The following is a 26,698-nucleotide window of genomic DNA, read 5'->3' on the forward strand; positions in this document are numbered from 1 at the left end:
CCGCAGACTCCGTCTTGAGACATCTAGCGTTTGTGTATATCTATGGTCTTCACACCCGGATATCCCGCCCCACACGTGAATACTGCTGCGTGATTGGCCCGTGCCAACTTGGTTCTGTACAAACAGTGAAGGCGGGAGCGGAGCAAGATGGTTTCTTGAGAGATTTGTGAACTCACAAATATCGCGAGAAATCAACTTGCTGGGAAGGTTAAACACTGACAGGAACATAAAGAAATTCAAAAACATCCAATTATTGTTTATAAATTCAATAATTTTTATTGATGAAAAAAATGGAAAACATACAGTAGGATTTTTTAAAAATAAGTAAAAAACAAAAGACATTTTCACATCAGAGCTCAGAAAAATTATTTGTTTATTAATTATTTTAAACATAAATCTTATGTTTTTCCATTTCTAAAGGAAACACAGAAAAGTGGGAAATATCAATTAGAAATGTATTAAAAGACGTGATAAAAAGCCCTCATTTCACACACATACACTTAAAACGGCCAGAATTATCACCAGAAGGACTCAGATTATCAGCCAGAAACGTGAAAAACATGAAGAATCCATTAGTTTTCTTTCCATCACAGATGCAAATTAAGCATGCTTAGGCTTAAAGTCGATTAGATAGCTCTGTTACGTAGCTGAGCTGAGGATTGTGGGTAAAAATAAGTAAGTTCTTCTCTCTTGTTTGATTTTAACGTTGAATTATGATCAATTTAATTTGGGTTTTTAGACCAAAATGTACCAAAAGGGAACTCTTTGGCAATAAAGAGTCTTTTTTGTTTACATCAAGTAAACATTTATTTTCCCGTCAGTCTAAAATTGTCCAAAATAAGGTGAAGTTTTACAATTTTATTGCTTTTTGACCCTGAATTATGGTCAATTTGATTTGGATTTTGGACAATATTTTTCATTTTTCTTCGTTATCCAAGTTTCATAAAAATGTCATGTGACTCTTCTTCAGCATAAAAAGACCAATCACGTGCAGCCTGCTTCAGTTGTTATGATGAAGAGCTGAGAGGAAAATAAAATTCATTTTCAATAAAAACAACTCGGCCACTGAAAATGAAGCGCTGTTAGAAAACTGTTGATGCTTGGAGTTAGGGTTAGATTTTATCATTATATATTTGTGTTTTGAAGTAGTAGCGGCTAGAATTTAGGAATGACGGCCCGCCGCTGCTGAATGGACGTAGAGGAAACACTGTATATACTATATATATATATATATATATATATAGATAGATAGATAGATAGATAGATAGATAGATAGATCTATATATATATAACTCAAATTTCCTGTATTTTTCTGTATTTCTATGGGAAAAACTAATTTACTGGTGAGAAATGTTCGCCTAAAAAGTTGCTGCAGACAGCATTATTGTTCTATTTGGTCTCAGAGGGAAAAACTAAAATGGACTCATAATAAATTTTAAAAACCTGTTTTTAACCATTTCCAGCACTGAGAGCTTTTAGTGATGCTGGATTTAACATCCCAGCTAACTCTAATGAAGCTACATGACAGCATCATTCTACGGTTTTTCAGTCTATAAACCGTTTCATCACTACTCTGTCTCAACAGACTGCAGTCAAAACGTGATTAATATGCAGACTTTGGTTTATTTGGCAGCCCTGTTGGTGAAGACTAACGATAGAGGTCATGTGTTTTTAGCGCTGACCAGAACGATTTGGATGTTTCTTCTCTTCATCTCTCTGGACATCTGGCACCAGCTGCAGGCCACGCAGAAGGTTGCATAGACACAGTCCCGACAGATGGTGTCCTGCAGAACAAACATCAGATTTTCACATATAAACTCCAGGTTAAAGGCCTAAAACAAGCAACACCAGCCTCTGTTTCAGAACGCTTAGTTGTTCAAATATAGAGACAGAAAAACCTGATGATCCACAAAAACAGTAAACAAGAATAATATTCTTAAAAGGTGAAATCTCTTATTCCTCCTCTTGTGAAATCCTTATTCAATACAATGCTGCAGTATTCTATACAATACTAAACTATACTATACTGTTTTGCAGTGCTATTCTATTCAATTTGATTCTATAATGTACTGTATTACATTATACTATACTGTAGTATTCTATATTAAAGTATGCTATATTATACGGTACAATACTGTAATACACTACTATACTATATTGCACTGGACTATTCTATTCTATTCTATTATTGATAATATTCTATATCCTACTGTTCTACACTGTCAAAAGTTTTTTAAAAAAGTCAAAGTCTGCTTTATTGTCGGTTCTGCTACATGCGTACACATACAGAGAACTGAAATTGAATTTCTCTGTAACCCTAAAACGTGAAATACCATCAAGATGAGAGAAAAACAAAAGACAACAACATCCTAATCTGCATACGGCACAGATTTAGATTCTGTTATTCAGAACCTGAGTGTTGAAGTACAACGGAAGACAAGACGAGTGCAAATTAAAGTGACTTAGTGTCAAACAGTCAATGTGCTGTTACCGTGCAGATCAGAGGGGAGAAAAGGGGGAGAGTTGAGTTTCCTGACAGCCTGGTGGATGAAGCTGTTGCTCAGTCGGCTGGTCCTGGCCCTCAGACTCTTCTGGCTATCCTATCCTATTCTACACTAAACTAAAATATACTGTAGTATAGTGCAGCATAGTATAGTCCACCTGATGAATATCAGTCCAAACTTTGTCCTCCTTTATTTTTATCATGGTTTTCACAACTGTAAATATACGACCCAGTTAGTCACTAAGTTGTGAGTCACTGAGCTGCTGCCTGCTGAGTGAACAAACTAAAGAAATCTGGCCATAGAGTAATACAATGACAGAATTAAAGCTTACTTTGATGCCATATCGCTCTCGCATGGAGACCCTCATGGACATGGTGATGGGTGGGATGAAGCCGATGTCCAGCAGGGGGAGGCAGAGACACTGGCCGTAGTCTTTGGCAGTTTTACAGGCAAAACAAGGGAAGCACCAGAAAGCAAAACAGCCTGAGGCAGAGAAAAACATAAGCACACTGGAGCCACAAAAGAAAATACAAATGGAGACATGAGGAAGTCAATGAATGATCTTTTCTGCGGTGACTTCTTCACCTCTATAATCCATGTTAATGTAGTTTTTCTTCTTTAGATTCAGGATTCCAGATTCAAGTTAAAAATAATGTTCCATGTCATACAATAGTATAATGTGCTATGCTGTACTAATGTTCTACATTATAACGTACTGTACCACAATGTATTGAACTATTGATAATGAGTATATATTGAATTATCAGGGCCAAAGCTGTAAAACTGAGAGAATCATCGGATTGTATTTTTCCAACATTCCTTGAAGTACTCTCTTTTAGGATCAGGTCCGTACTTTGTAGGTCTTAGCTACTTTATCACATTAGTTAAGGTTATTCTTTATTGGAATAACATGGGGGTCTATGAGAGGAAGGCGGAGCTCAGGAATAAATTTTCATATCGCGTTATACTAACTTTATATTATAGTATCGAACTAGACTAACACATTTAAGTTTTGTTAAACAATGATACATAAATTGAAAACAAACGGAAACTCCGGACAGCAGCTTTAATGCCAAAGTTGTTAAGATATTTGACACCAATCGTATTCACACTTTGGTACAGCAGCTGTGCTTTGATCCACATTATCTACATTACTTTAAAAACTCAATTTAAAAAATCATCTCCTAAATAGGGTCTGTCAAAAACAAATGAATCGGCTGCGACCAACGAGTCATGTGACTAAAATTCAGGGACTTTTTGGCTGAACTGCAGGCTGTGTAGGATTTTCTGCATTATAACTAACAAAATAAGAACATTTTTGAGGTCTCTCTGTTTTATAAGACTTTCTACGGTTGTAAACTTGTGAGCACAACTACAGGAGACTTACACTCTGGAACATTGTCACAGCAGTCACAGATCCCAGATCCCCACTGATTGGACTCTCGGGAATCCATGACCGGATGAGGCTGCCTGATGACCAGTTTAGAGGACATGATGGAGCCTGCAGGAGGACAGAGACTTCATGTTACAGGTTATATGCACTATATACAAGGAAAAGAGTACAGTTCAGACCATTATCTTCATTGTGTTAAAGTCTCAGAAACGGACTAAACATTGTAGTTTTTATATATCAAAGAAGATACCAGAATGAAAGTCAACAACTGAAGTGTTGTATTTGTACCTTCGAGCACAGAAAAAGCAGTTCTACCTCTGACAAACTTGTTCTGTGTTTTAATTACTATAAAACGCTGTAATCAGATATGGAAGAATTTACACAGAGGAGATGTGAACAGAAAACATGTTATGTTATGTCATGTCCTCGACATGAAATACATGTTTTTTTGCTTAAATTCTGTACAACATATGACATATTAAAACTTCTGTGTGCAAAAAAATAAAATGAGGATAAAATGCACTGAATAAAAAATGCTTTAAGGTGCATAAAGTTTTACAAAACACAGTTTAAAGTTCTAAATAGAATTCACGTACTTTTGTTTTCTACCTTTTAAAAGTTGATTAATCTTGTATGAAAATCAATCACTAATCACTGAAAAATACTTTAGAAATGTCCTTTTTAAACTGACCTAACCCTTTTGGGGGATAAAAACAAAACAAATTTATGTTTTACCTTTGGTGTTCTGAGAGAGCTCTGAGTTTTTTTGTCTGGTCACGGTTAAAGTCTGCGCTGAGAAGCTGCAGCAAACCGATCACCTGACGCAACAAAACCAGACGCACCGGTTCCTCCTGGATCTTTTATTAAAACAAGGCTATTATTTATTGTAAAGAGGAGGATCAAACTCTGGGCGCGGCTCCCCAAGACGTCAACGTGGAGGACTTTTATTCTTTGACTGAAACACAAACGCACGAATGTCAGCGTCCTGAACTAAGTTAGTTCACTAACTTTACTTTGACAAACAAACAAAACAAATATAACAACAATAATAAACAAAAATCCTTAAAAGTTTACAGAAACAAAAAGGTTTCAGGTTTTTATTTGTTAAAAAAGTTTAAAGTATCCAATAAATTTCATTCCACTTCACGATTGTGTCCCACTTGTTGTTGATTCTTGACAAAAAATTAAAATTTTATGTCTTTATGTTTGAAGCCTGAAATGTGGCGAAAGGTTGAAAAGTTCAAGGGGGCCGAATACTTTCACAAGGCACTGTATATGTATATATAGTCTATAATCTATAATCTAATAGTCTAAAGTTTACTTTTATTCCTCCTCATGTCATTGGTTCAGAATCGACAATAAGAGACAAGTAGACCAAATAAAAGGGTTTAACAGCATGGCTGAGTTAAACTTGTCATGAAAAGTTCCATCTTTGAGCACAAATGAACAATAAATGTGATAAAAAGAAGTCAGCTTGTGACGTTTTTTCGGAATCACGTGTAGCTGCATGTTATAATAAAACATGTAGAATACCATCTAATGTAAAATACTCCATGATAAAGAAAGTTATTTTTGGTGACCTGTAACTGACTGAGCAGGTCTAGCAAGTTTTACCACAAAATCAAAACTATTGGTAGATAGTCTGATGTAAGCAGAACAATTGGAGTACAAAATGGTTTTCCAAATATGAGAAAGAAAAAAAAACTTTTTTAATAAAAGCACATAACGTTATTTTCACTCATTCTGTGTGTCACATAAAAACATGCTAAAAGGGGGTCAAAGGGCATTTTTTAAGAACAAAAATCACTCAGAAATTATACATCAGCCTAAAAATCACATTAAATATCCAATGTTTATGAAAAAAATATGTCAAGCACATTAGAGATGATCAAGCCGGAGGCTGCAGCTGCATTTCTTGTTCTGTCAGTAATAAAGGCAGAGGTTTGACCTGTGACATCTGACCTGCTTCCCTGAATAACCTCTTAGATCTCCTAAAAACATCTGAGCAGGAACCCCGAATAAACAAACCTCTCCCATCCAGGGGCGGATTGAACATTATTTCATTCGGTCGTTTGACCGAAGGGCCGGTCCACATCTGGGCCGGTGGGCTGGTATTTATTAAATAATTTTGTTTATTGGGCGCCGGGTGCCTGTATAGCTCATCGGGTTAAGCAGGCGACCCATGTACAGAGACTGGTCTCTGATGCAGCGGCACGGGTTCGATTCCTGCCCACCGCCCTTTGCTGCATGTCTTCCCCCTACTCTTCTCCCCATTTCCTGTCACTCTTCACTGCTACTATCACAAGCAAAAACAAATAAATAATTCTGTTGGCCGAATGGGATGAGCGTCCAACCATTTCATCTGCCCTGTACAGGCACGCAGGCTGACATGCATCACACCACACGCACGCTCAGCCCCGCCCTCAGGTGACAGCTCTGGGCTGAGTAGAGTTCAGATTTGATATCGCAGTGTGTGCAGTAAAGCCCAGCCAGGCAGTTGGAGATGGAGAAGAAAATCAAAAAACGTAAAGGTGGGGCTGAAAAGCTCAGAGAAAAGAGAAGAAAGCTCTCGAAGCGTCGGCCGGACGGAGTCAAACAATAACAGAAATGTTTGCTGTAGCCGCTGCCGGTCCATCACAGGCACAGGGGCCAACGAGGATGAGGATGAGGATGAGGATGCAGATCGATATGAAGAAAGCGAGGCTGGAGTGGTGAGCATGAAAGAATCCTGCATTTCACTATATCTTCGAGAATGTCTGAATATGATGCCTTTAGTAGAGAAATATCAAGCTGTTAGCATCGGTGGTGTAAACTCTTAGCCCAAGCCCAAGGTCTATCCACTGTAGCCTTAGAAGCTAATTGGCTAGTTAGCCAAATGTTGCTGTCTCCTGCAATACAAACGCAGCTCCTATTGGGCGCAACAACAAAAACAAATTAATTCGGCCATGGTATAGAATTGCATGAACTTGAAAGAAGTCACACACTCAAGCGCACCCTGGCTAGTTAGTATTGCCCTGACGACAGGACCTGAACGACACTCAAGACTTTGACTTTTCTTGTCCTCATGTGTTTTCCATGGACGCATCCGCTGACAGAATGTAGCTGTTCAAACTAAACTGCCAAAATATTTAAATGTGCTTTATATTCTTCCATCTGCATATTATATTTTTTCCTGATGGTCTTAATGTGTGTTTCACAGGTAAAATGTTTGAAAAAGGATTTATTATGGTCTGAATTGTAATCAACTCTATGAGCTGGTGTCTAAAGCTTGTGTGTGTATGAACGAGTAAAGACGACTACAGTGTAGTGCTACATAATAATAATAGTAGTAGTAGTAGTAGTAGCCTAGTAGTAATAGTAATAATAATAATAATAATAATAATAATAATAATAATAATAGTAGTAGCAGTAGTAGCAATAATAATAATAATAATAATAACGCGTTTCATTTGTAAAGTAGCCTACTTTTAGCCTAGCCACGCTAGCCCCATGTTTCTGAAGGCACAAGGGTCTAGGGAAGCTCGACAGGGAGGGAGGTGGGCTAAAAGGTTGTCTTTCAAATCCCTCTGCAGCAATTGGGTAGGTATACAACCAATCAGCGCAACGAATAGGCTGACGGAGTTCCTAGAGCGCCGGCGGATTGTGGATAAGTCCCATTAGCTTCCCAACCAGCGGAGCCAACTGGTATATTAAGGATTTGCCATATCCCGTCGGCATAAGTCCAAATACGTCTTTCTTCTCAATGAAACACTTCAGTGCCGTCCTTTGTTTATCTTTCAAGTTGAATTTTAGCTTCAAATCTTTAAGGGCTGTGGCCAAAGCCGAGTCCAAAGATAACTGTTTATTGTTTCCGGTTGTTTCTGTCAGAATTGTCGCGCCTCTGTCATCACTTAGTTACGCCCGCCTTCTGACTCTACACTTCATGGTGATTGGTCCGGCCAGTTTTAGGAGAATCCAGCCTCGAGCCTTATGGAGGGTAACTAGACCCACCCTGGCAGAGAATTAAATTCGTTGCCGTGGGTTGTCTAGCGCGGCTAGGCTAGCCAACTTTACATTTCTTTGAGAAATCTCAGTGCTGTGAGATAACAGAGGGCAAGAGGGAGAGAAAGAAGACAGAAGTCACCAATTAATTGAATTGATAAGACAGGTGTCTTCATGGTTTCAAGATGCATTTCAAATGTCAACACATGGTCCACCACATAGTGGGTGGAAAGAAGCATATATAAGTGTAAGCAATTTAGATTCTGACTCTGTTGAAGAGGTCACATTTTCAATCTGAAAGCTGACGTGGCCTAGCTTTGACCGACATCAGTCCAACCCTGAATAATTCCTGCTGAACCTGAATGCCTCGGGGATTAACATTAACCTCATCAAACACAAAGACAGCAGCTCTCTGGAAACACCGGAACACAACGCTGTATTTAAGGCGGCATTTCCACCCGACTTGTGAGAGAATGAATGAACCTGTGAGCAATGAAACACCAAGAACATCTGCATTTTTCAGGCACACAAGAAAAATATTAATAGAATGATAAAGAAAAATAATGAAGAAGTTGTGAGAGTTCCAGTGCGAATTCAGCCAGCTGATATGTCCTGTTCTAATTAAACATGGGGTATAATTTATACAATTACTAATTACAGAAAAAATAACATGCTTAAAAAAAAATCTCAACTTTCTTAGTTCCATAATTTCTGTCATTACATATTTTTATGGTGATTTTACATTTTGTGGTGCTTTTGATTCGTTTTGGTATCATTTTCTCTCTTTTTATGCCATCTTTTGCATGCTTTTCGGATGATTTTGATCCTTTTTGTGGTTATTTGGCGGTGCTAACGGTGCCGCCATCCCATAATAGACCACTTTAGAAGACACTGAAAGTGCCAGAGTTTATAAAAAAGTCTATAAATGTCATATGTATAGTCAAACGGCTATAATGTCACTTTGCGTTTGCAGTAATCTGTGAATGTAGCAGACAGATGAAAAACGCAGAAAAATAGAAAGTAACATTATTTAAGTTCACTAAATAATGTTACTAGTTTGTCCTCGACTCACATCGGAGTTCTGTTCCTACATAAGTCGATATTCACCGTAAGTTGGAACTCCGGTGAAAATGTAAAGAAAGCCGTATCGTGCATCACGATATCAATCAGTTTACATATTAGGACAACTACAGTAATGAAAACAGTCATTAGCTCACACTGAAACACAACTCTGTAGGAAATGGAAACAACACCGTCTGATAGCTCCGCTCATTAACTGAAAAACTTTGCTCATTGTGTTAGTTATTGCCATTTGACAAAAATGCGATTAATCAATTACAAAACCTCTAATTTATTAGATTAACTTTTAAAAATTGTGTCCCACCACTAACAATTATGCTTAATTTGCCAAAAAAGGAAAATTCTGGATTTCTACTGCAGAAAAAAAACATAAAATATATCAAAATATGAGTTTAGTTGAAAAATATTCAAAGATTTGTGCCCCGTTTAAATGAAGTTTCTACTGTAAAATTTACCAGAGCTACAGCTGTCCGGCTCACCTTCCATTCATTTCAATGAAAACAGCAAAGCTGTAAAAAAAAAACACACACACAGTAAAAACTCTAAACATTTATCTGAACAGGTTTAAAATGAACGAGGCTGCAGCTTCAGTTTCACCTGTTGGAAGTCATGTGGAGGTAAACTCTGGTCTGGATGTGATCTGCAGACAAAAATACAGTTTTTAGGATTGTGCTATTTTAATTTAGTTTGTCCTTGAATTTGAATATTTGGCTGCTTTATTCCTCTGGGCTCAGCAAATAAGGAAATAAATGTTTAATTATAAAGACAGATAAATAAAAAAATTTAAAATATGGAAATATAAAGGCCAATTTTGTTTCTCCATTTTTGTTTAGTTTTTTTCAGGTATTGACTACTCACCTGGACAAGGGAAAAGCAAAGACAAAACTGACCTTTATATTTTCATATTTTTTAATTGATGGATTTAGTTTTTATTTATTGCTCTTCATATTTCCACATTTGTATCCTTATTTTTTAACAGATTTATTTTTATTTGCTCTTTTATTTATTCCTCTTCATATTTCCACATATTTATCCTTTTTTAAACAGATTTATTTTATTTGTTTTTTATTTATTCCTCTTCATATTTCCACATTTTTATCCTTATTTTTTAAGAGATTTATTTTTATTTGTTCTTTTATTTATTTCCCTTCATATTTCCACATTTTTCTCCTTATTTTTTAACGGATTTATGTTTTATTATGGCACTCCTATGATTCAACAGCTGAGTATTTAAATTAAAAACTGTTGCTGTCCATCTGTAGAACTCAGGCACACCAGTTTAGTCTTTTACTTCCAGCTGCAGTGATGCCAGCCTTTCTGCTGTCTGAGTCAGTGTTTTGGAGCTTTCCCATTAACTCTGACCTACTGATAGACCAACAAACCCCTGCACGCTGCGATCCAACACCAGCTCCCCGAACGTGAACTTTGTTCCACAGCATTCTCTGACTGGAGGCAGAACTCTCTGTGAACATGTGAACGGCAGCTTTAGGAGGCCCACCGTCACGTGGTTTAGGGAAATCCTTAAATATTTGAAATCGCTGGGAGCGCTTGCAACAGTCTCGTGTTCGTGACTGTGGACTTTAAAAGAATACTGTGAAGGAATTTAGTCAAATCAGCTTTTCTCTGCATCGTTTGCGATTTAATGAATGTCTACAAGTTCATTAGTTGAACCTAAAATGTCAGTTTTGACTTCAAGTAACTGGAATAGTTTCGGAATAAATTACGTCACATTATAGGAACATTATAAAATGTTTTGTAGAAAAAATACAGAAAAACAAAAACAGGAAAACATCCCAAAAACATCCTCAGAACATTAAGGAACTTTACTTTATCTATCCAGAAAAATCTAAAAGAAAGTTCATTAATATGTTCCTTCAACAAAAAGCAAACCATTCCACCTCTGATATGTCACATTACATGAACGTTAAAAAACATTCTGTATAGACAACATCTGGAAAATGTTTTTTTGTATGCTGCATTGAGAACATCCTGTTACCTTAAAGAAGAAGGTGTTCCCTTAACAAATAGGTAAAACATTCCACCTTTAATAGATTAGAGGAACATTCTAAAAATGCAAAGGATAAAGTAAAAACGTTCTGTCTTCTGAGGCCTCCATAACATACATTGAGTGATGTGTTGGTTGGAGAATTTCCTTCCATTGTTATCAAGAAACGTTCTGAAAATGTCCTACAGATTCTATAACATGCAGAATACTGCAGCCAGAACGTTCCACTTGTTGATATATCAAAGTACAAGAACGTCTTTTAAAGAACTTTCTGTAATCTGAGGCCTCGATAACAGAAGGTTAGGTCATAGTAACAAGGTAATACTGTCCTATGTTATGTTCCGGGCGGCATGGCTCAGTGGGTAGACTGGCCGTTTGTAACTGGAAGGTTGCTGGTTTGATCCTCGGCCCGTCGTGCTCATGTTGAGGTGTCCCTGAGAAAGACAACGAGCCCCTAATTGCCTGGTGGGTCGTGGTTAGCGCCTTGCATGGCAGCTTCCACCATCAGTGTGTGAATGGGTGAATGTGACGTATCATGTAAAGTGCTTTGGATAAAAGCACTACATAAATACAACCATTTACCATTCAGAAGGTTGCAGTGAGAATGTCTTTACTTTGGAAACGTCCTCCAGAAGGACGTTCTTTAATGTGTTCCCTCAACAAAAAGGCAAAACGTTCCCCCTTTAATATATTACATTCCTCTGTGAGAGGAGCTAATTTCCTGGTTTTTGGCAACAACTTGTGTTTCTTGTCCAGGTTTTCTGCTTAGAGACATTTCTGAGACTGAAATAGAGCTTTATCAATAATTGATCAATATCAAGACAGATAATCGGAAAAATGCCAAATATCGACCACAATAATGGTCCAGGGCAATAAGCGGTCTATCCGTAGTTTTCAATACTCTGACGGCCTGATGTCCAGCCGTCCTCCTAGTTTGTCCCGAGCAGATAAACCTGCTGAACTCAGAGCAAACACCCAGTGGAGCAGCAGACCGAGGTTACAGTCCAACACTGTCAACAGAATCCGGGCCTTCAGTCTGAAATCCCTAAAAGTCTCTGTGAAGGTGACCGAGTTCAGCAGCGAGTACAGATTAGAAGATTCATGTCAATTCAATCCTGATGTTTGAGCAACTCTGTCACCTACAAATGTCTGCTCCAGCTTTCTCACCCTTTAATGTTCCTCTCAGTGCTTCTTCTTTCATCTTGTGGAACATAACATAGGACAGTATTACCTTGTTACTATGAAGAACAGCCTGAAGTCACTGCAACCCAACACTGACATTCTGTTTTATCACTTCATGAGGGTGCTGGCATGTGCTAGTATGTGCTAGCATCCGCTACAGACTTTTTTTTTTAAACTAAATGTTGGGGAAATATCTGAAAATGGGTTAGGGTTAAATATCTCAAAACAATGAGCTAAAAGACACTCTGAGTGGATCATCATCCTGTGGGTTTAGTTTGTCATTTCCATCACGTTACACGCAGTATTTACAGCCTTTCATGTTGTAAAAATATAGAAAAGTGCAGCTTTAATAATTTGACTCAGAGAAGTTCAACAGCTGCTCACTTGAACCAGAGCTGAAATGAAACCCTGAAGGCTACAAATGAACTCTTCACATATTTACAGATTCATGCCGTAGTATCTCATGTGTTAAAGCTCCATCACTTGTTTTGATCCATGCACAGGTTAAATAGCTGCTTATATTTTGCAAGTTTTCAAGTCACCTTTCAGTGTTTGTAGCAATAGAGCTCAGTTATATGGAAACGCAGAAAGGGTTAAAGCCGCAGGAAGAGGCTGGGCATTAGAGCGATCGAGGGGGTAAATAACTGGAGGCAGTCGGTCCTGAGCAGAGGAACCAGAGCAAAGACTGAAAGAGGATCGAACCCTGAAATCTGCTGTTACCTGAAGCTTCACCACATCTGGTTCGTCGTGTTCACGTATGTGGACGATCTGTCGATATTCTGACCTCCAACAAGTGCTGCTATGATCTTCATTAATGTTGTCTGTGATGGTGTCTGAGTCTCTTATTTTCAGCTGAGTTTATCTGACAGGTTAAAGGAGAACTAAAACCAGGAGATGAAGCTTCTTGAAGCTTTCAGCTGTAAAGGATTCTTGATGATAGATATTTCTCATTTCATGCTTTTGCAACATTTGACTGAAAAATACATAACAGGCAGATATTTGCTTTAATGTTCACCGTTTATACAGTTTTGAAAGATTTCAGCATCCCTCATTTTTACATATGTTTTTTTCTTGCTGCCACATTTTCAACATTTTTTCCACAGGATCATTTTGATGTGAAGCTTTAAGGCTGGAGTGGATCATTATCCTGTCATCTCCATCTGCAAGCATCTCTGAAAGACTCCATGTTTATCTCTGCATTATGACATCTTGTGCATAATTTGACATGTTATTACTAAATTCAGTCTTGAACATAATGCGTACTCTGGTAAACATCTGATTTTGGTGGAAACACTGGACTTCTGTAAAAGTACTCTATTGTGTGACTACATCCGTTTCTGTTCTTCTTTATCTCTTTGGTGATCCTATTATTCATCCTATTATATCATTTCATCACATTTGCAGCCTCCAGAATCCACCTTCAGCTCACAGATCCTGATTTCCTCAGCCAGGACTGCTGCTGATTTCTGGATCTCCAGACTCAGAGAAAGACAGATTTTACTGCTGTCAGCGTCTCAGCAGCAACAGCTCCACCAGCCTCTGCTTCATTCAGGTTAGTTGGTTTCTCTGACATCTGATTTGCTTTGTTCTGGTCTGACTTGCACTGACCACTTGCATTTAACTGATTAACTTACATGCAGCTGCAACTTTAAAGGTCCCTCTGGCCTTTTTTTTTTTTTTTTTTGCAAATATATATATATACACACACACACACACACACACACACACACCTTTCAAACCCATAAATTCTTAAATTGGAAGTAGTAATTTGCATGAAAGACACATTTAAAACTGTCAATTTTTGAAATGAGGCATAATTGCAACTTGAAATCACAGTAATCCAGCCAGTTCTTGTTTACTGGTTAAAGATCCACCATCTCTGACCTGTGGACATTTAGTTAAAGCTAATGCTGGACAGTAAGGCACGGTAGCTGTGCAACATGTCAGAAATTGTTTGATGATTTGAGATGGTAGATTGTTTTTGTCTTGCTACCATGTAGTCCTGTTCTTTGTGGAATCAATGAGCTCACTAAACTCACCCGGAACACTTTCATTTAATCTAAGGCTTCAATAATGTGAACTGCAGTGTCTCAGTACCTCCACATCTCCTGTATTACAGCAGCAGGAAGATGGAGAACGAGCATCTTGGCCGGGGTTTGGTGTCAGAAACATCTGGACAGACAGATTCTTTCCTCACCGCCGCCCGGCTGCTCCGAGGAGGTTGGCTGGAGGAAGAGACGACAGCAAGGAAGCCATTTTCAAACGGGGAAGAGCGTCAAAAACCTTCCAGTTCAGACAGAATTCAGGTTCTACATGGAGCCAAGCTTTGCCTCAAGGACCTTCGAACCAGGAGGGATCTAGTCCTGACCAGCAGGATGACTGAGGAGAGGGAGACGGGCTCTGAAACCAAGACAGACGAAGCAAAGCAGACAGCTAAAGGAACAGAAAGACAGACGACTGTGGTGAAGGTCTGGACATCCGGCTGTCGCGTCACATGCAGACAGTCCAGAAGATTTAAGTCCTCAGTACTACCAGCCATCGCTGAGATATAAGCCGTTTTTAAATGAGATATAAGCTGTTTTTAAATGAGATATAAGCCGTTTCATGTGGTTAAATGTTCAGATGTGTAAATTTTGCTCATTAAAATGCAAATATGTGCAAATGTAACCATGCCTTAGTTTCCAGTTCTTAACAAAATGTTTAATCTTTGTTGAGGACATGGTTTTATTTTATTAAACTATGGACAGAAATACGTGCCACTTATGTCTGAATACTAAAAGAGCAGTCCAGAGAAACTAAATGCAGCTGAATCATCCCAAGAAAGCACATAAATCCTCATACTTGATTTATAGAATGAGGTTGCTCAAATTTACTTCTAAGCTTCTTAAACCTAAATGATGCCGAGTCACAAACCCAGCAGATAACTATTGCAAAGGACTTTACAGTAAATCACTGCATTTAATCTGCATGAGTAACTAAAAATCTGACATCAGAAGAGTCTTTGTCAGGTCTCAGTCTAAACATTAAGACTATTTGATCTACCTTTATTTAAGATGCCTTTTATTTGTAATAACATTTAATGTGATAACTGTAACATTGAAACAACTAACATGCACAAAATTTCAGAACATTTAAAGACTAGAAAAGTAAACTGATAAATGACAACATCTGCTGGCTCTGAGTGTGCAAGACAACTGAGCATGTGGTAAAGTTAAAGGTAGGTAGTTGGTAGAGGTACGGACCCGTACTTTCCATGACTCGAGATTCGCGTACGGGTCCGTATCTGTCTGGCAAATGGAAAGTGCTGTATCCGTAGCCCACAGGCTACGGGTCCGTATCTGTAGACACTACCAAAGTTAAAATGATGCATTTTCAGCATCACAGTTGCATTTCTTCAGCAACAGCGCCACCTACTGGACCACATGATTCATAGTTTTTAACCAAATAGTGACATAATTTTGCCAATTACACAATATACCCAATGTGCCTCGGCAGCCAAGAAAGATAAGTTTTTGGTGGAATAAAGGTTTAAACTATTAATTGTTAAACAGAAAGCTGTATTTTGAATGGAAATATCGGTTAATACCATAAGCTGTTGAACAGTACTGGAGGGTTAAAATTCCCTCTTGGTACACTAAAATACTCAAATAATATCCAGTCCAATAATAATAAAAAGCTGACTACCAACCATGGTTAGCCCCCCCCCCCCAGAAGCACCAGAACAAAAAGAAGTTACTGAAAACTGTTTTTATTTGTCAAAAAAGCTCCTTTACAGCGCCAAGATTTTCAACCTGTAAAGTCAGCAAACATGTAAAATACAACCCTTACAATACATTAGAATCAAACGGGTACCAAAAAGTACAGTAAAAATTACACTTCCGGTGGAAATGTGGAAGGAAGGGGGAAAAAAAAGAAGAAAAAAAACAACAAAGGGAAAAGTAAAACCTAAAAATAAAAGAATTTTTAAAAAAAAAAAGAAAAAAAAACACATGGAAAAGTTATATTTCGGATGTTTTCTGTACAAATGGTCTTCTGTCATAAAAGAGGTCGGTCCGTCCAGCCGTCGGTCTCACTGGAGTCCTGAGGAGGGAAACATTCAAATGATTTCTGAAGCAGCTGAGGACTGAAGGGTTAAAGGCATTAGAGGAGATTTAATTTCCTACGACTTTGAACGTAGCATGCGCACATACAACCTCTCCCTCACCCCCCTCTAACCTCCCCCCTCTTAATATTTATGAAGAAACGCCCCCCTCCAGAAACTTGCGTAGGACTCGTGAAGTTGTCTTTTACGGCTGGGTCCCCCTGGATCTTTATCTGCCTTTATGTAAAAAAAGATGAGCAAAACAAGTCTCCAGCTAACTACGAAGCTATACCAAAGCAACACATACAGAAAACACGTAAGTCCAAGGCGTACGTAATCTACGTAACTAGGCCTGAGCCGGAAGATTTTTGATTGACAGGAAAGGGAGCAAACCAAACGCCTCGGTCCGAGCGCGTTGATTGGCTGATGTTTTTCAGGTCCTGACATGTCCACAGTTATTTTTTTAAATTTTTTTAGAAACCATACATACAAGTCCACTAAAGGTCAGTATATTCATTTTATGTGAATCAGACAAATTAAACAAAAAAAAAAAACATCGTCCATAATGCCTTTAAAGCACTAAATATAAATTAAACCATCTGCAGAGCTAAAAATCTACAAAATACTAAATAAAACTTGTGCATACACAGCTAATTAGCTGTGGGCTTTTTTTCTTCTTGTTTTAAACTGTAAAATATCCTACTACTATTTTTACCATTTCACTAACTTTGCCTGTTTATGATTACCCAAGATTCATATTTGTGCGTCTACACCAGAGATCGATCCATGCGGATTTTCCAGGACTGATAGATTCTAGTAATCGAGGCAGACTGATAACTAATATTTGGGACGGAAACACATTTCATGTAATGTATTAAAGCAGAGAACCAGTCATTCATAACGAGGATTCTTCGTTCATAAGGGAAACTTTAACTGAAGTCATTAAATAATTAAATGACAGGAGTCATTAAATTATCCCCCCTGTTTATGTTGGAACCACAGAAATATATTCTGATCACTTTTATCACCCAGTAAGGTCCACATCTTAAAGCTTTAGTTATTGTTCTCTAGCTGCCTTCTAACTTAGCCGTTAGCTGTTAGCTTAGCCTTAGCACCATAGCCATAGCATTAGCCAGAGAGAGAAGCCATTTTCCTGGTTTGTGGAAACAAATTTGTGTTTCTTTAGTTTTTACTTTGACATTTCACATACAGACGAGGCTGCATCAGGTTTGAAGTAGGGCGTTAATTTATCAGCGATTGGTCAAAAAAAAAAAACAACAACATTGAGACAATCGAAAAAACGCCCAATAGCCTGATGATCTGTTGGATGACGGTCCTTTATCTCCCCACAACTTTGAAATTTTGACCCATGCTGCTTTTATTACAACCCGTTTAGATTATTGAAACGTGCTTTACTCAGGACTCAGCGAAACCTCACTGTCCAGACTACAGCTGGTTCAGAACGTTGCTGCTCGTCTTAACGGATCATGAAAATTTAGTCACATAACTTCCATCCTCCAATCCCTCCACTGGCTCCCAGTGCACCTCCATATTGATTTCAAACTTCTTTTATTTGTTTTTAAATGCCTTCATAGTTTGGCTCCCCTGTGTGGTCTGCTGGTTCCCTACATCCATCTGAGGTCAGCAGATCAAGCCAAAGACCAAGAAGAAGCTGAGGGGTGATGGTCTTTTTTTTCTGTGGAATGAGCTCCCACTGAATGTCAGACTGACTGATTCCTACGGCTCATCTTAGAGCCGACTTTTACTGTACAACTGTGTTTTACGTCTTATTTTTATACTTGCACCATTTTATTTTTATTTTATTTAATGTGTACATCACTTTGGTTGTTTTTAAAGTGCTTTAGAGATAAAGTTGGATTGGATGGTCAGTCAATAGGCCTTTATCTTTACCTACTTGTTTTATTTCCTTCTGGGCTGAACAGTAAATGAGGGTGTCACATGTTTTTATAGCCTGTATGTGGCGTTTACCTGGTGGGTATTGATCATCAGTAGGGCTTGTAGCTGCTCTGGTGTCCTCCCCGTCTGGGGGTTTTCCCATAGTTGGCGTTGCCCTGGTCTGTGGAGGAGAAAACATACAGACGGGTCAAACGGGTGTATTCCATTCAGTATTCACTTTGTTTTGTGTTTAATCAACATTTATTCTCTGATGAAAGAGAAATACATCTATAGTAACAGTGATATAACATATATAGTTAATATACAGAGAGACAAGTCTGAAATCAAAGTAACGTTTGTGGAGTTTGGGTAGAATCTTCGCAGCGAGTCTGCAGCCTGATTCCACGTTTTACTACCAGAACTGTGTGATGATTTAATAGTGACTACCAGTTGTTTTTCATATTGTATATTTGTACAGCCACTCAGCATCAGAGCGTTGTGTTTCTGGACTTGTTGGTCCTGACGACGTGACGCTGGGCCAGAATCCGTTAACGCCTCAGAGGGTGTCATGGTGGCCGGCTGCTCAAACACCACAACGCTACGGTCAGCAAATAAACAACAGAAACCATTCTATCACACACACCTTCCATTTCCTGCCTCATCAGAACTGATTGTCAAAATACAACTTTAAAAATAACTTATGAAGTTATTTGTTGGCTTAGAGCCAGACAGGATTAATCAGGGAGAATAATGGAGAACCTGCAAGAAAGGAGCTGGAATAAAACCCAGCCTCTGGGTCCTCATCTCTAGTCATATAGTATGTATCAGATACTGACAACGGTTCAGTTATTACCAGCAATTAACCGATAACCGATGTGCCAAACACGGAAACAGTTATTATTCACGTACTCAGTGTTGTTCATGCAGATTCCTTTGTTTATGAGGTGGAACGGAGAACTGGAACCTCCAAGTTAAAAACTGAATCTGAAAACACGTCTACTTTATGGTTCAGTGCTGCTGGAATAGATAATTCTCCTAAACAGCAGCCAAAATTTCACCAAATTAATGACCTTCAGAGGAGCTTTAAAGCATCTTTAGTTCCAACTCCGGAAAAACAAAAAAGTGCATCTCAGTTGTGTAGATTCCAATTTAACAACCCTGTAGTTAAATTATTAAATCTATTGTCCTCACTTTAAATATAATTTTTGTTATAAAGAATAAAAACATTCCCTGTTGTCATCAGTTTATGAACCAGTCTGAACACCGAGTCCTGGAACTGTGTATTATGGTATGTTGGTACTTACTGTAATCATAGCCGGGGCCGTATCCATAGTAACCAGAGGAGTAGTCGTAGTTGCCATAGCCGCCGTATCCGCCGTAGCCGTAGCCTTGGTTACCGTAGCCCTGGTTCCAGTAGTTTCCGTAGCCCTGGTTCCAGCCCTGGCTCTGACCTGAGAGTTCACACAAATAACACTGAAAACACTCAAGTCTCATCTTCAAGGAAAACTGCACAAATTAAAAGTTCATTAAAGGAGTCAGTCGACGGCTGAATACAGCAACAAAATGTAACGGGAAAGTGTGGAAATTAACTTCTGATTCCAGACAAAACACCGAGACTGTTAGATAAACGTTTATATTAAACTTTATTTATTCACCCAGGAATAAATCAAAGTCTCAGCTTCATTCAGAACTACAAACTTTCACATTCCGTCGTTAGTTTCAGCTCTTTGCCGTTACTCATCTCATCTAACCCACACATAAAAGATGAATGTATTCTGAAGGTTAGCTCCATTTTACCTCCACGGCCTCGGCCTCCCCGGCCTCCGTAGCCGCCTCCACGTCCCGCTCCGTACTGCTGCTGCTGGTAGACCTCCTTCGGCTGGGCGATCTTCAGCTCACACTGAGGAGGACATTAACTCGTTAACTCCAGACCTGAGAGGTCAGGACCGGAGCTAACTTCTCAGCTCCGGTCAACTGCAACATGAAAATGTTCTCAAAATCTAACTGAAAATACTTCAGCAACAGAGCCTCAAAACTATAGCGAGCCTGTCAATATAGGCTTCATTGTGTTTCACATTTGACAAATTTCCCTTAACTACAAAACCAAAGATTCTTAAAGATCTCAGCTGTGATGTTAACTTCATCCCCAGACTAACAGCATCACACTGCAGGCAGTTGAGAACAACACCTACAAAACTTCCTGGACCACACCGGAACACCAACCCACTGATTCTTTGGGTACGTACCCTGGAACCTTGGATGTTGTGGTATTTCTTCTCCAGACACTTCTTGACGCTGGCTTCGTCTTTGTACGTGATGAAGATGAAGCCCCTCCTTTTCTTTGATTTGGGGTCGATGGGGAGCTCGATGGTTTCGATCTGGAGAGATAAGGAGGAAAATGGACCCACTGTTGTTCAACCTTTACATGTAGACTTCAGGCACCGGAACACTAAGGAGCCAACCTGAATGTCTTCTGGAAACAGCCTAAACATCAGCCTTACTGTCCGCTTTAATAAACTCTGGACTATTACCCTTCATCCTACTGTGTGTTTAGTCTGCAGGTAGCAGTGGGGTTCTGCTGTTTGGCTCTATTATGTCAAATTATTTAAAACTGACCTCTCCAAAGGCGCCGAAATATTCCCTGATGGTTTCCTCAGTTGCTTCGGGTATCAAACCGCCGACAAAGATCTTCTTGACGGGCTCCTTCTTCATGGCCATCGCCCTCTTGGGGTCGATCTGACGTCCGTCCAGTCTGTGTTCCTTCTGCTCCAGCACCTGCAGAAAAGTATGTGAAGATTAAAGTGAGACCAACACAGCTCGGTCACGTCAGAGACATCTGATTTATGAAAAGCTGGATGTAAACAGTTCCCTTTCTGTGACATGTTTAAAACACCAAACAGCTGATGATTTAACTACAAAACTACAAGTGAAGCATCAGTCGGTTACTCAGACTCACTTTGTCCACGCTGCTGGCGTCTTTGAAGAGAACAAAACCGAAGCCTCGGGACCGGCCGGTGTTGGAGTCCATCTTGATGGTGCAGTCTGACACCTCCCCAAACTTACTGAAGTAATCCTTCAGGTCCTTTTTACTCGTGTCCCAACTGAGGCCGCCCACAAACATTTTACTGCAAACAATCATTTCAACATCATTCATAATGTGTAATGATTATCATTAATGTCAGAATATTCAGGTCCAGTGTTTCGATTTCGTTTGTAATTTTTCTGTCTCCTGCTGCAGAATGTCCCACATCACATTTAATATTACTTTACCGAATAGCAGGCAAGCAAAGTTTATCTATATAGCACCTTTCACAGAAAGCAAATTCACAAAGTGCTTCACAATAAAATCAGGAGGGAAAAATTAAAATCAGCAGTAAACAACAGGGAGTGACACAACCATGTGCACAAACACAAAAACAGCAAACAAGTTGTCACAACACCACCACCTAAATAAAAGCCTGACTGAAAAGCCAGGTCTTTAGCTGCCTTTTAAAGGACTCCACAGAGACTAAAGTGTGCAGAGACAGTGACAAATCATTCCAAAGCCTAGGAGCCACTACTTGAAAGACTCGATCCCCTCTACTCTTAAAATGGGATTGGGGAATGACCAGCAAACCTTGGCCTGAGGATCTCAAAGAACGCTTAGGATAGTAGCGTTTTAAAATATCGGAAATATAAACTGGAGCTTGACCATTCAAAGCTCTAAAAGTGATAACTAAAATTTTAAAATGAATCCTAAAATAAACTGGGACCCAATGCAGTTCTTTTAAAACGGTCTCTTTTCCTGGTGTGGGTTAAGAGTCTTGCGGCAGAGTTTTGAACAGCCTGTAGACGGTGGACTTGTTTCTGGCTCAAACACGTAAAAAGGCTGTTACAATAGTCCAAGTGTGAAGAAATGAATGTATGAGTAATCATTTCAAGCTCTGCTTTAGACACCTGAGCTCTCAGCTTAGAAATATTCCTTAACTGAAAGAAGCAGTTTCTTATTAAGTTTTTTGTATGCAGCTCCAGAGCAGAGTCAAAGACAACAACGAGGTTTCTAAGACTTGAGTGGATGGACGAGCCTAAGGTGCGTAAGTGATGCTTAATCAAGGGGATCATATTTTCTGGAGCAACAATTAGAGTCTCTGTCTTACCTAGGTTTAACTGAAGAAAATTTCCAGCTAACCACTGATTTATGCTGGACAAGCAGCTGGTTAAGGAAGACAGTTTGTGCAACTCTGTATCCTTAAAAGGAGCAATATAACTGGATGTCATCTGCATACAGATGATAAGAAATGTCCTTAAACTGACTTCCAGAGACAGAACTTACAGTAAAAACAAAACTGGTCCTAAAACCGAGCCCTGTGGAACCCCACATGTCAAGCGTGCCGTTTCAGAGAGAATCTGATGAGCAAGGACACTAAAACTTCTGTCAGAAAGGTAAGATGAAAACCATTTTATGACAGAACCAGATAACCCTACCTGTTCAAGTCTATTAATCATTATGTTATGATCAACAGTATCAAAAGCAGATGACAGGTCCAATAAAACTAAAACCGTGTATTCACCAGAGTCAGCTGCCATCAAAATGTCACTGGAGACTCTGATGAAGGCCGTTTCAGTGGAATGATTTCTGTGAAACCCCGATTGAAATATGTCAAGAACATTCAATTTTTTTCTAAAAACGCAATGAGATTCTCTGCTACCACTTTTTCCATTAATTTAGACAAGAATGGAAGTTTGGAAATAGGCCTGTAATTAAGAGGTTGTGAATGATCTAGATTTGGCTTTTTAAGTACTGGCTCAATGACCGCATGTTTAAAAAAGCTGGGAACCACACCAGCTGAGAGTGACACATTTATCAAATCCACAATTGTGTGACCAATAGTGTTAAAAACTGTTTTAAACAGCTTTGTAGGGAGAACATCAGCAGGAGACGAGGAGGGTTTCATTCTCTGTAGCAGAGCAGTGATATCCTGTAGGGTCATGGGTAGGGCTAAAAGATGACCACTTACAAGACAAAGATATCCCAAAGTCAGAATTTAAACCGGACAGAGGAGAAATATTCTCTCCAATGATTCTGACCTTGTCAACAAAAAAATTGAAGGAATTCATTACTGTCCGTCTGTCTGCTTGACAATACACAGGAAGTTTGGGAAGAACAGGGGAGACGAGAGATAACCGTGTTAAATAAGACTCTAGGGTTTTTCTTATTTGAATAGATAATTTGTGAGAAATACTGGGTCCTGGCGGTTCTCAGCATTTCATTTAAAGACGCTCTGAGTTCCTTTAGGTGGAGTCTGTCGACCTAAAGCTGCGTTGACTTCCACAGCCGTTCGGCCTGTCGACAGTTTCTCCTAAAAGAGCGGATGGAGCAATTTTACCCAGGGCTGAGGTGCATATAATACATTTCTTTATGATGCAGAATATCTTAAAGGGGAACTTCATTTTTTTTCACCCTGGGGTCTGTTTCCATGTCATTTCATACATGTGAGTGATGGAGAAATGAATTTTCGACATAGCTCCAGTATTTAGCCAGGCAGGCAGTGATAGCTCGCGCCAAAACACCGGTTTTGGGGCAAGCTCTCGCGCGATTTCGGAACCAGATTTGCGTTCTAGCGTCCTGAGATTTGGATACAGACCACAACAAAGAGCGATCGCCAGGTAATGTGGAGGTTTTCATTCACTTCTCATCTCTTGAATGTTGTGGGACACTCATTGAGACTATCTGAGCCGGTCAGAGTGGGGCAAAAAGCACGTTAGGGCGGACTTTGATGCGGGGGGGGCCGGCTGCCCCATACTTTTCGCTAGCTGAGCTGCTAAGCTGCCTGCCTGGCTAAATACTGGAGTTATGTCGAAAATTCATTTCTCCATCACTCACATGTATGAAATTACAGATGAAAACAGACCCCAGGTTGGAAAAAAAAAAACAAAGTTCCCCTTTAAATCCATGTGCAACGTTAGTTTTATAGCAGCTTACACATACATACATACAGCTGACACAGAACCGTCTTTTTTATCTTTCTGTTCCTTCTATTCTGCTTATTTCGGTTTTCTGACCCCAGACGTACTTTCAGGACAAATGAAGCGCCATCTTATTTCTGATATTGTTGGAACACAAAGCTCATACCAATGTTTACATTTCTGTTCTTCACCCAAATCTTTGTCCTGACATTATTTAGTCATCATTTAGGGTCTCGGGTTGTTCAAACACTCACCCAGCGTCCTCCTCTCCTTTGCTGGCGTCGATCTTGCCTCCGTCTGTGCCGTTGTCCTGGACGTCATCTCCACCCATCAGCTCCTGCTCGGCTCCATTCTGGTCCTCCTCGCCCTCGTTGCCATTCTGCTCCGACGTCTCCATCAGCAGATTCTCAGCGTCTGCCATTCTGACGATGGGTTTTTCAAGAGACTGAGGAGGGACCAGACAAACTTTAGTGCCTTCTGAAGATAAATAAAACATCACATTCTCATAAATGAAAAAGTAAAACTTAACTTTAGGATCAACTTGTTCTATGACTTCCAGTCATTTAAATCGACCGGCTGCTGTATTTTTTTAATCCTATTTTTGCTAATATGAATACGAACTGAACTTTAGCGAATGTTCAGGAAGCGTACCTGAGCTCTGAAAATACAAGAAGTTTTACGGCCAAGCTTGATTTTTAATTTATGACATTAAGATAAAATAATTCACTTATTAATAGCAGAACAGGAATATTTGCAGTATTAAGGGAGCAATGGGTTAGAGTACAAATGTGTGAGAACATCAGTGGAAAACTAAGACTAACAGGAAATATATGAAGTTCTGTTGATATTGTACATACTGTTCTATTTTAAATTCTGACAAGTAAAGATATGTTTTAAGACTGGTTAATTTAAAAAGAAGTTGCAGGTCAATAGACCGAACTAGTGGTGTTGATGGTTCAGAGCTAAATGCAAAATTAATTAAAATATCAAGCTAAAGACACAATGAACCCTGGGTTTAGTGGATCCTAGTTAGCAAAGGTAAAATAAGTATATAAATAAAAAGGTCATCCAAGCTTGAGATTATGAAGTTTTAAACGGTCCCCTTGGATGAAAAAAATAGAACTAAAATCCGTTTGGCTGTGAAGCATTGTGGAGTTTAACACCATTAGATAACGATGCTGTACGAAGCCGATTGTTAAAAAGAAATGAACCGGCCTGAGTCTCCGTGTTTTAACGGCGTGGATTCTCCTCGTTAACGGAGCATTCAAGCAAACCGCGCTTTGCTCCGTTAGCACTCGAGGCGAGGCCCGGCTAGCAGCGAGCTCCCCTCGGATAACAGCAAGCTCCCCTCGGATAGCAGCTAGCTCCCCTCGGATAGCAGCTAGCTGTCCCCGTTACTCATCATAAATAAAGAAGACTGTAAAATCACAGCAGGTGCAAAGGAAATAGTTTGAATCGACTCCTCTCAGAACAGAAGACACAATCTCCTACTGAAAATGCCGCTAAAGCAGCGCTTCATTCAGAGGAATAACCGCACATTAGCACCGCTGCGGCTAACGGACCGCTAGCTGCACGAAACCGCTAAAAATACAGATTAAAAACATTAAAACGCAGGAAAAGCACAATGAAAAGACCCCCAGTTTAAATATGTATTTACTATTGTAAGGATAAATGAATCCAGGCGTTCTTACTTTGACGGGAAACACCGGGACGCGCTGCTCAAAATGGACTCTCCAAATTCGCCGCTAACTCGTGGCAATATATATACGACCGGATGTGACCCAGCAACGGGGGACGTCGTACAGACAGCGTCTGTGATTGGACAGAACAGCTGGAAGTGTGGTTAAAAACGCTCTGTGATTGGCAGAGTGCACGGACGCTGCGACAAAGGGCAAATCCAGCCGCTAAACGTCCTTCCGGCTTCCTTTCTGCTGCTTTATAGAGGGTCCGCGTTAGCCTTAGCTGCTGCTTGAATCTGTTCTGATCTCTCGAGGGTTAGCCCTAATTGTAGCTGCTGTTCAAATCTGTGCTGAACTATGGACTGCTGCTGCTGCTGTTTAAGTCAACCGCCACATTTCTTTTAACGCTGTAAATAAAACGACTAATCTGCACCTGCATAATTTTTATTCTGGCATGTGACCAAAAAAATATTTGAGGCAGTAAAATAGATTTTTATTAGCTCAGTTACTATCACAGAAATATTAACAGGCTGCAGACACACTGCCAGATTTTTGGTGGTTATTCCATGAAAAATCTCTCAGAGGCTTCCATCTCAGAATCAGCTTTTAATTCCAATAACTTGTGTATATTTAATGACGCAGTGAAAGATTTTACCTTCATACTATGAATATTTCCTGTGCTATAGTCGTTTGTAAAACACAGCAGATAAAATTATGCAGTTTTTACAGCATTTTTAACAATTTGATGCACATCATGGGTGAAAAGTGAAACATATTCAACATAAAACGAGTCACTTTTGACAAATATTGTGCATCAAAGAGTTAATCTGTCATAACTTAATGTCACCAGTTAAAATTTTTAGGGTGTAAAACACATTAATTCTGTTATAAACTGCAGGAAAATCAACGTCACATTGACCAGAATCTTGTTCTTTTTTTGTTTTCAGAAAA

At 39.3% G+C, this 26,698-nt stretch overlaps 2 protein-coding genes and 1 long non-coding RNA gene across 4 annotated transcripts; 1 reads left to right on the top strand and 2 right to left on the bottom strand.

The window, feature by feature from the left end:
* Positions 1-250: 250 nt before the first annotated feature.
* On the bottom strand, positions 251-14,353 carry LOC110965586 (cornifelin homolog B-like). Of its 2 annotated transcripts, none has more exons than XM_022214689.2 (4): positions 14,243-14,353; positions 3,892-4,005; positions 2,836-2,987; positions 251-1,784 (listed from the first exon to the last, which is right to left on the bottom strand). In XM_022214689.2, the coding sequence occupies exons 2-4, from the start codon at positions 3,995-3,997 to the stop codon at positions 1,662-1,664; spliced, it is 381 nt and encodes a 126-aa protein (XP_022070381.1). In that variant the 5' UTR covers positions 3,998-4,005; positions 14,243-14,353; the 3' UTR covers positions 251-1,661. The 2 variants fall into 2 exon arrangements, with proteins under 2 accessions (XP_022070381.1, XP_051793716.1); XM_051937756.1 differs by lacking the exon at positions 14,243-14,353 and adding an exon at positions 4,633-6,168.
* On the top strand, positions 12,822-16,188 carry LOC110965581 (uncharacterized). Its single transcript, XR_007937241.1, has 3 exons — positions 12,822-12,900; positions 13,550-13,697; positions 14,265-16,188. It is a non-coding gene; the product is annotated as an uncharacterized LOC110965581 (long non-coding RNA).
* On the bottom strand, positions 15,878-25,889 carry LOC110965583 (heterogeneous nuclear ribonucleoprotein A/B-like). Its single transcript, XM_022214684.2, has 9 exons — positions 25,760-25,889; positions 24,323-24,513; positions 21,079-21,247; positions 20,739-20,897; positions 20,369-20,500; positions 19,920-20,022; positions 19,427-19,573; positions 18,216-18,303; positions 15,878-16,225 (listed from the first exon to the last, which is right to left on the bottom strand). The coding sequence occupies exons 2-8, from the start codon at positions 24,487-24,489 to the stop codon at positions 18,233-18,235; spliced, it is 948 nt and encodes a 315-aa protein (XP_022070376.1). The 5' UTR covers positions 24,490-24,513; positions 25,760-25,889; the 3' UTR covers positions 15,878-16,225; positions 18,216-18,232.
* Positions 25,890-26,698: the final 809 nt, after the last annotated feature.

The sequence above is a fragment of the Acanthochromis polyacanthus genome, chromosome 17 (assembly GCF_021347895.1).
Source record: "Acanthochromis polyacanthus isolate Apoly-LR-REF ecotype Palm Island chromosome 17, KAUST_Apoly_ChrSc, whole genome shotgun sequence".
In the NCBI taxonomy this organism is placed as follows: domain Eukaryota; kingdom Metazoa; phylum Chordata; class Actinopteri; family Pomacentridae; genus Acanthochromis; species Acanthochromis polyacanthus.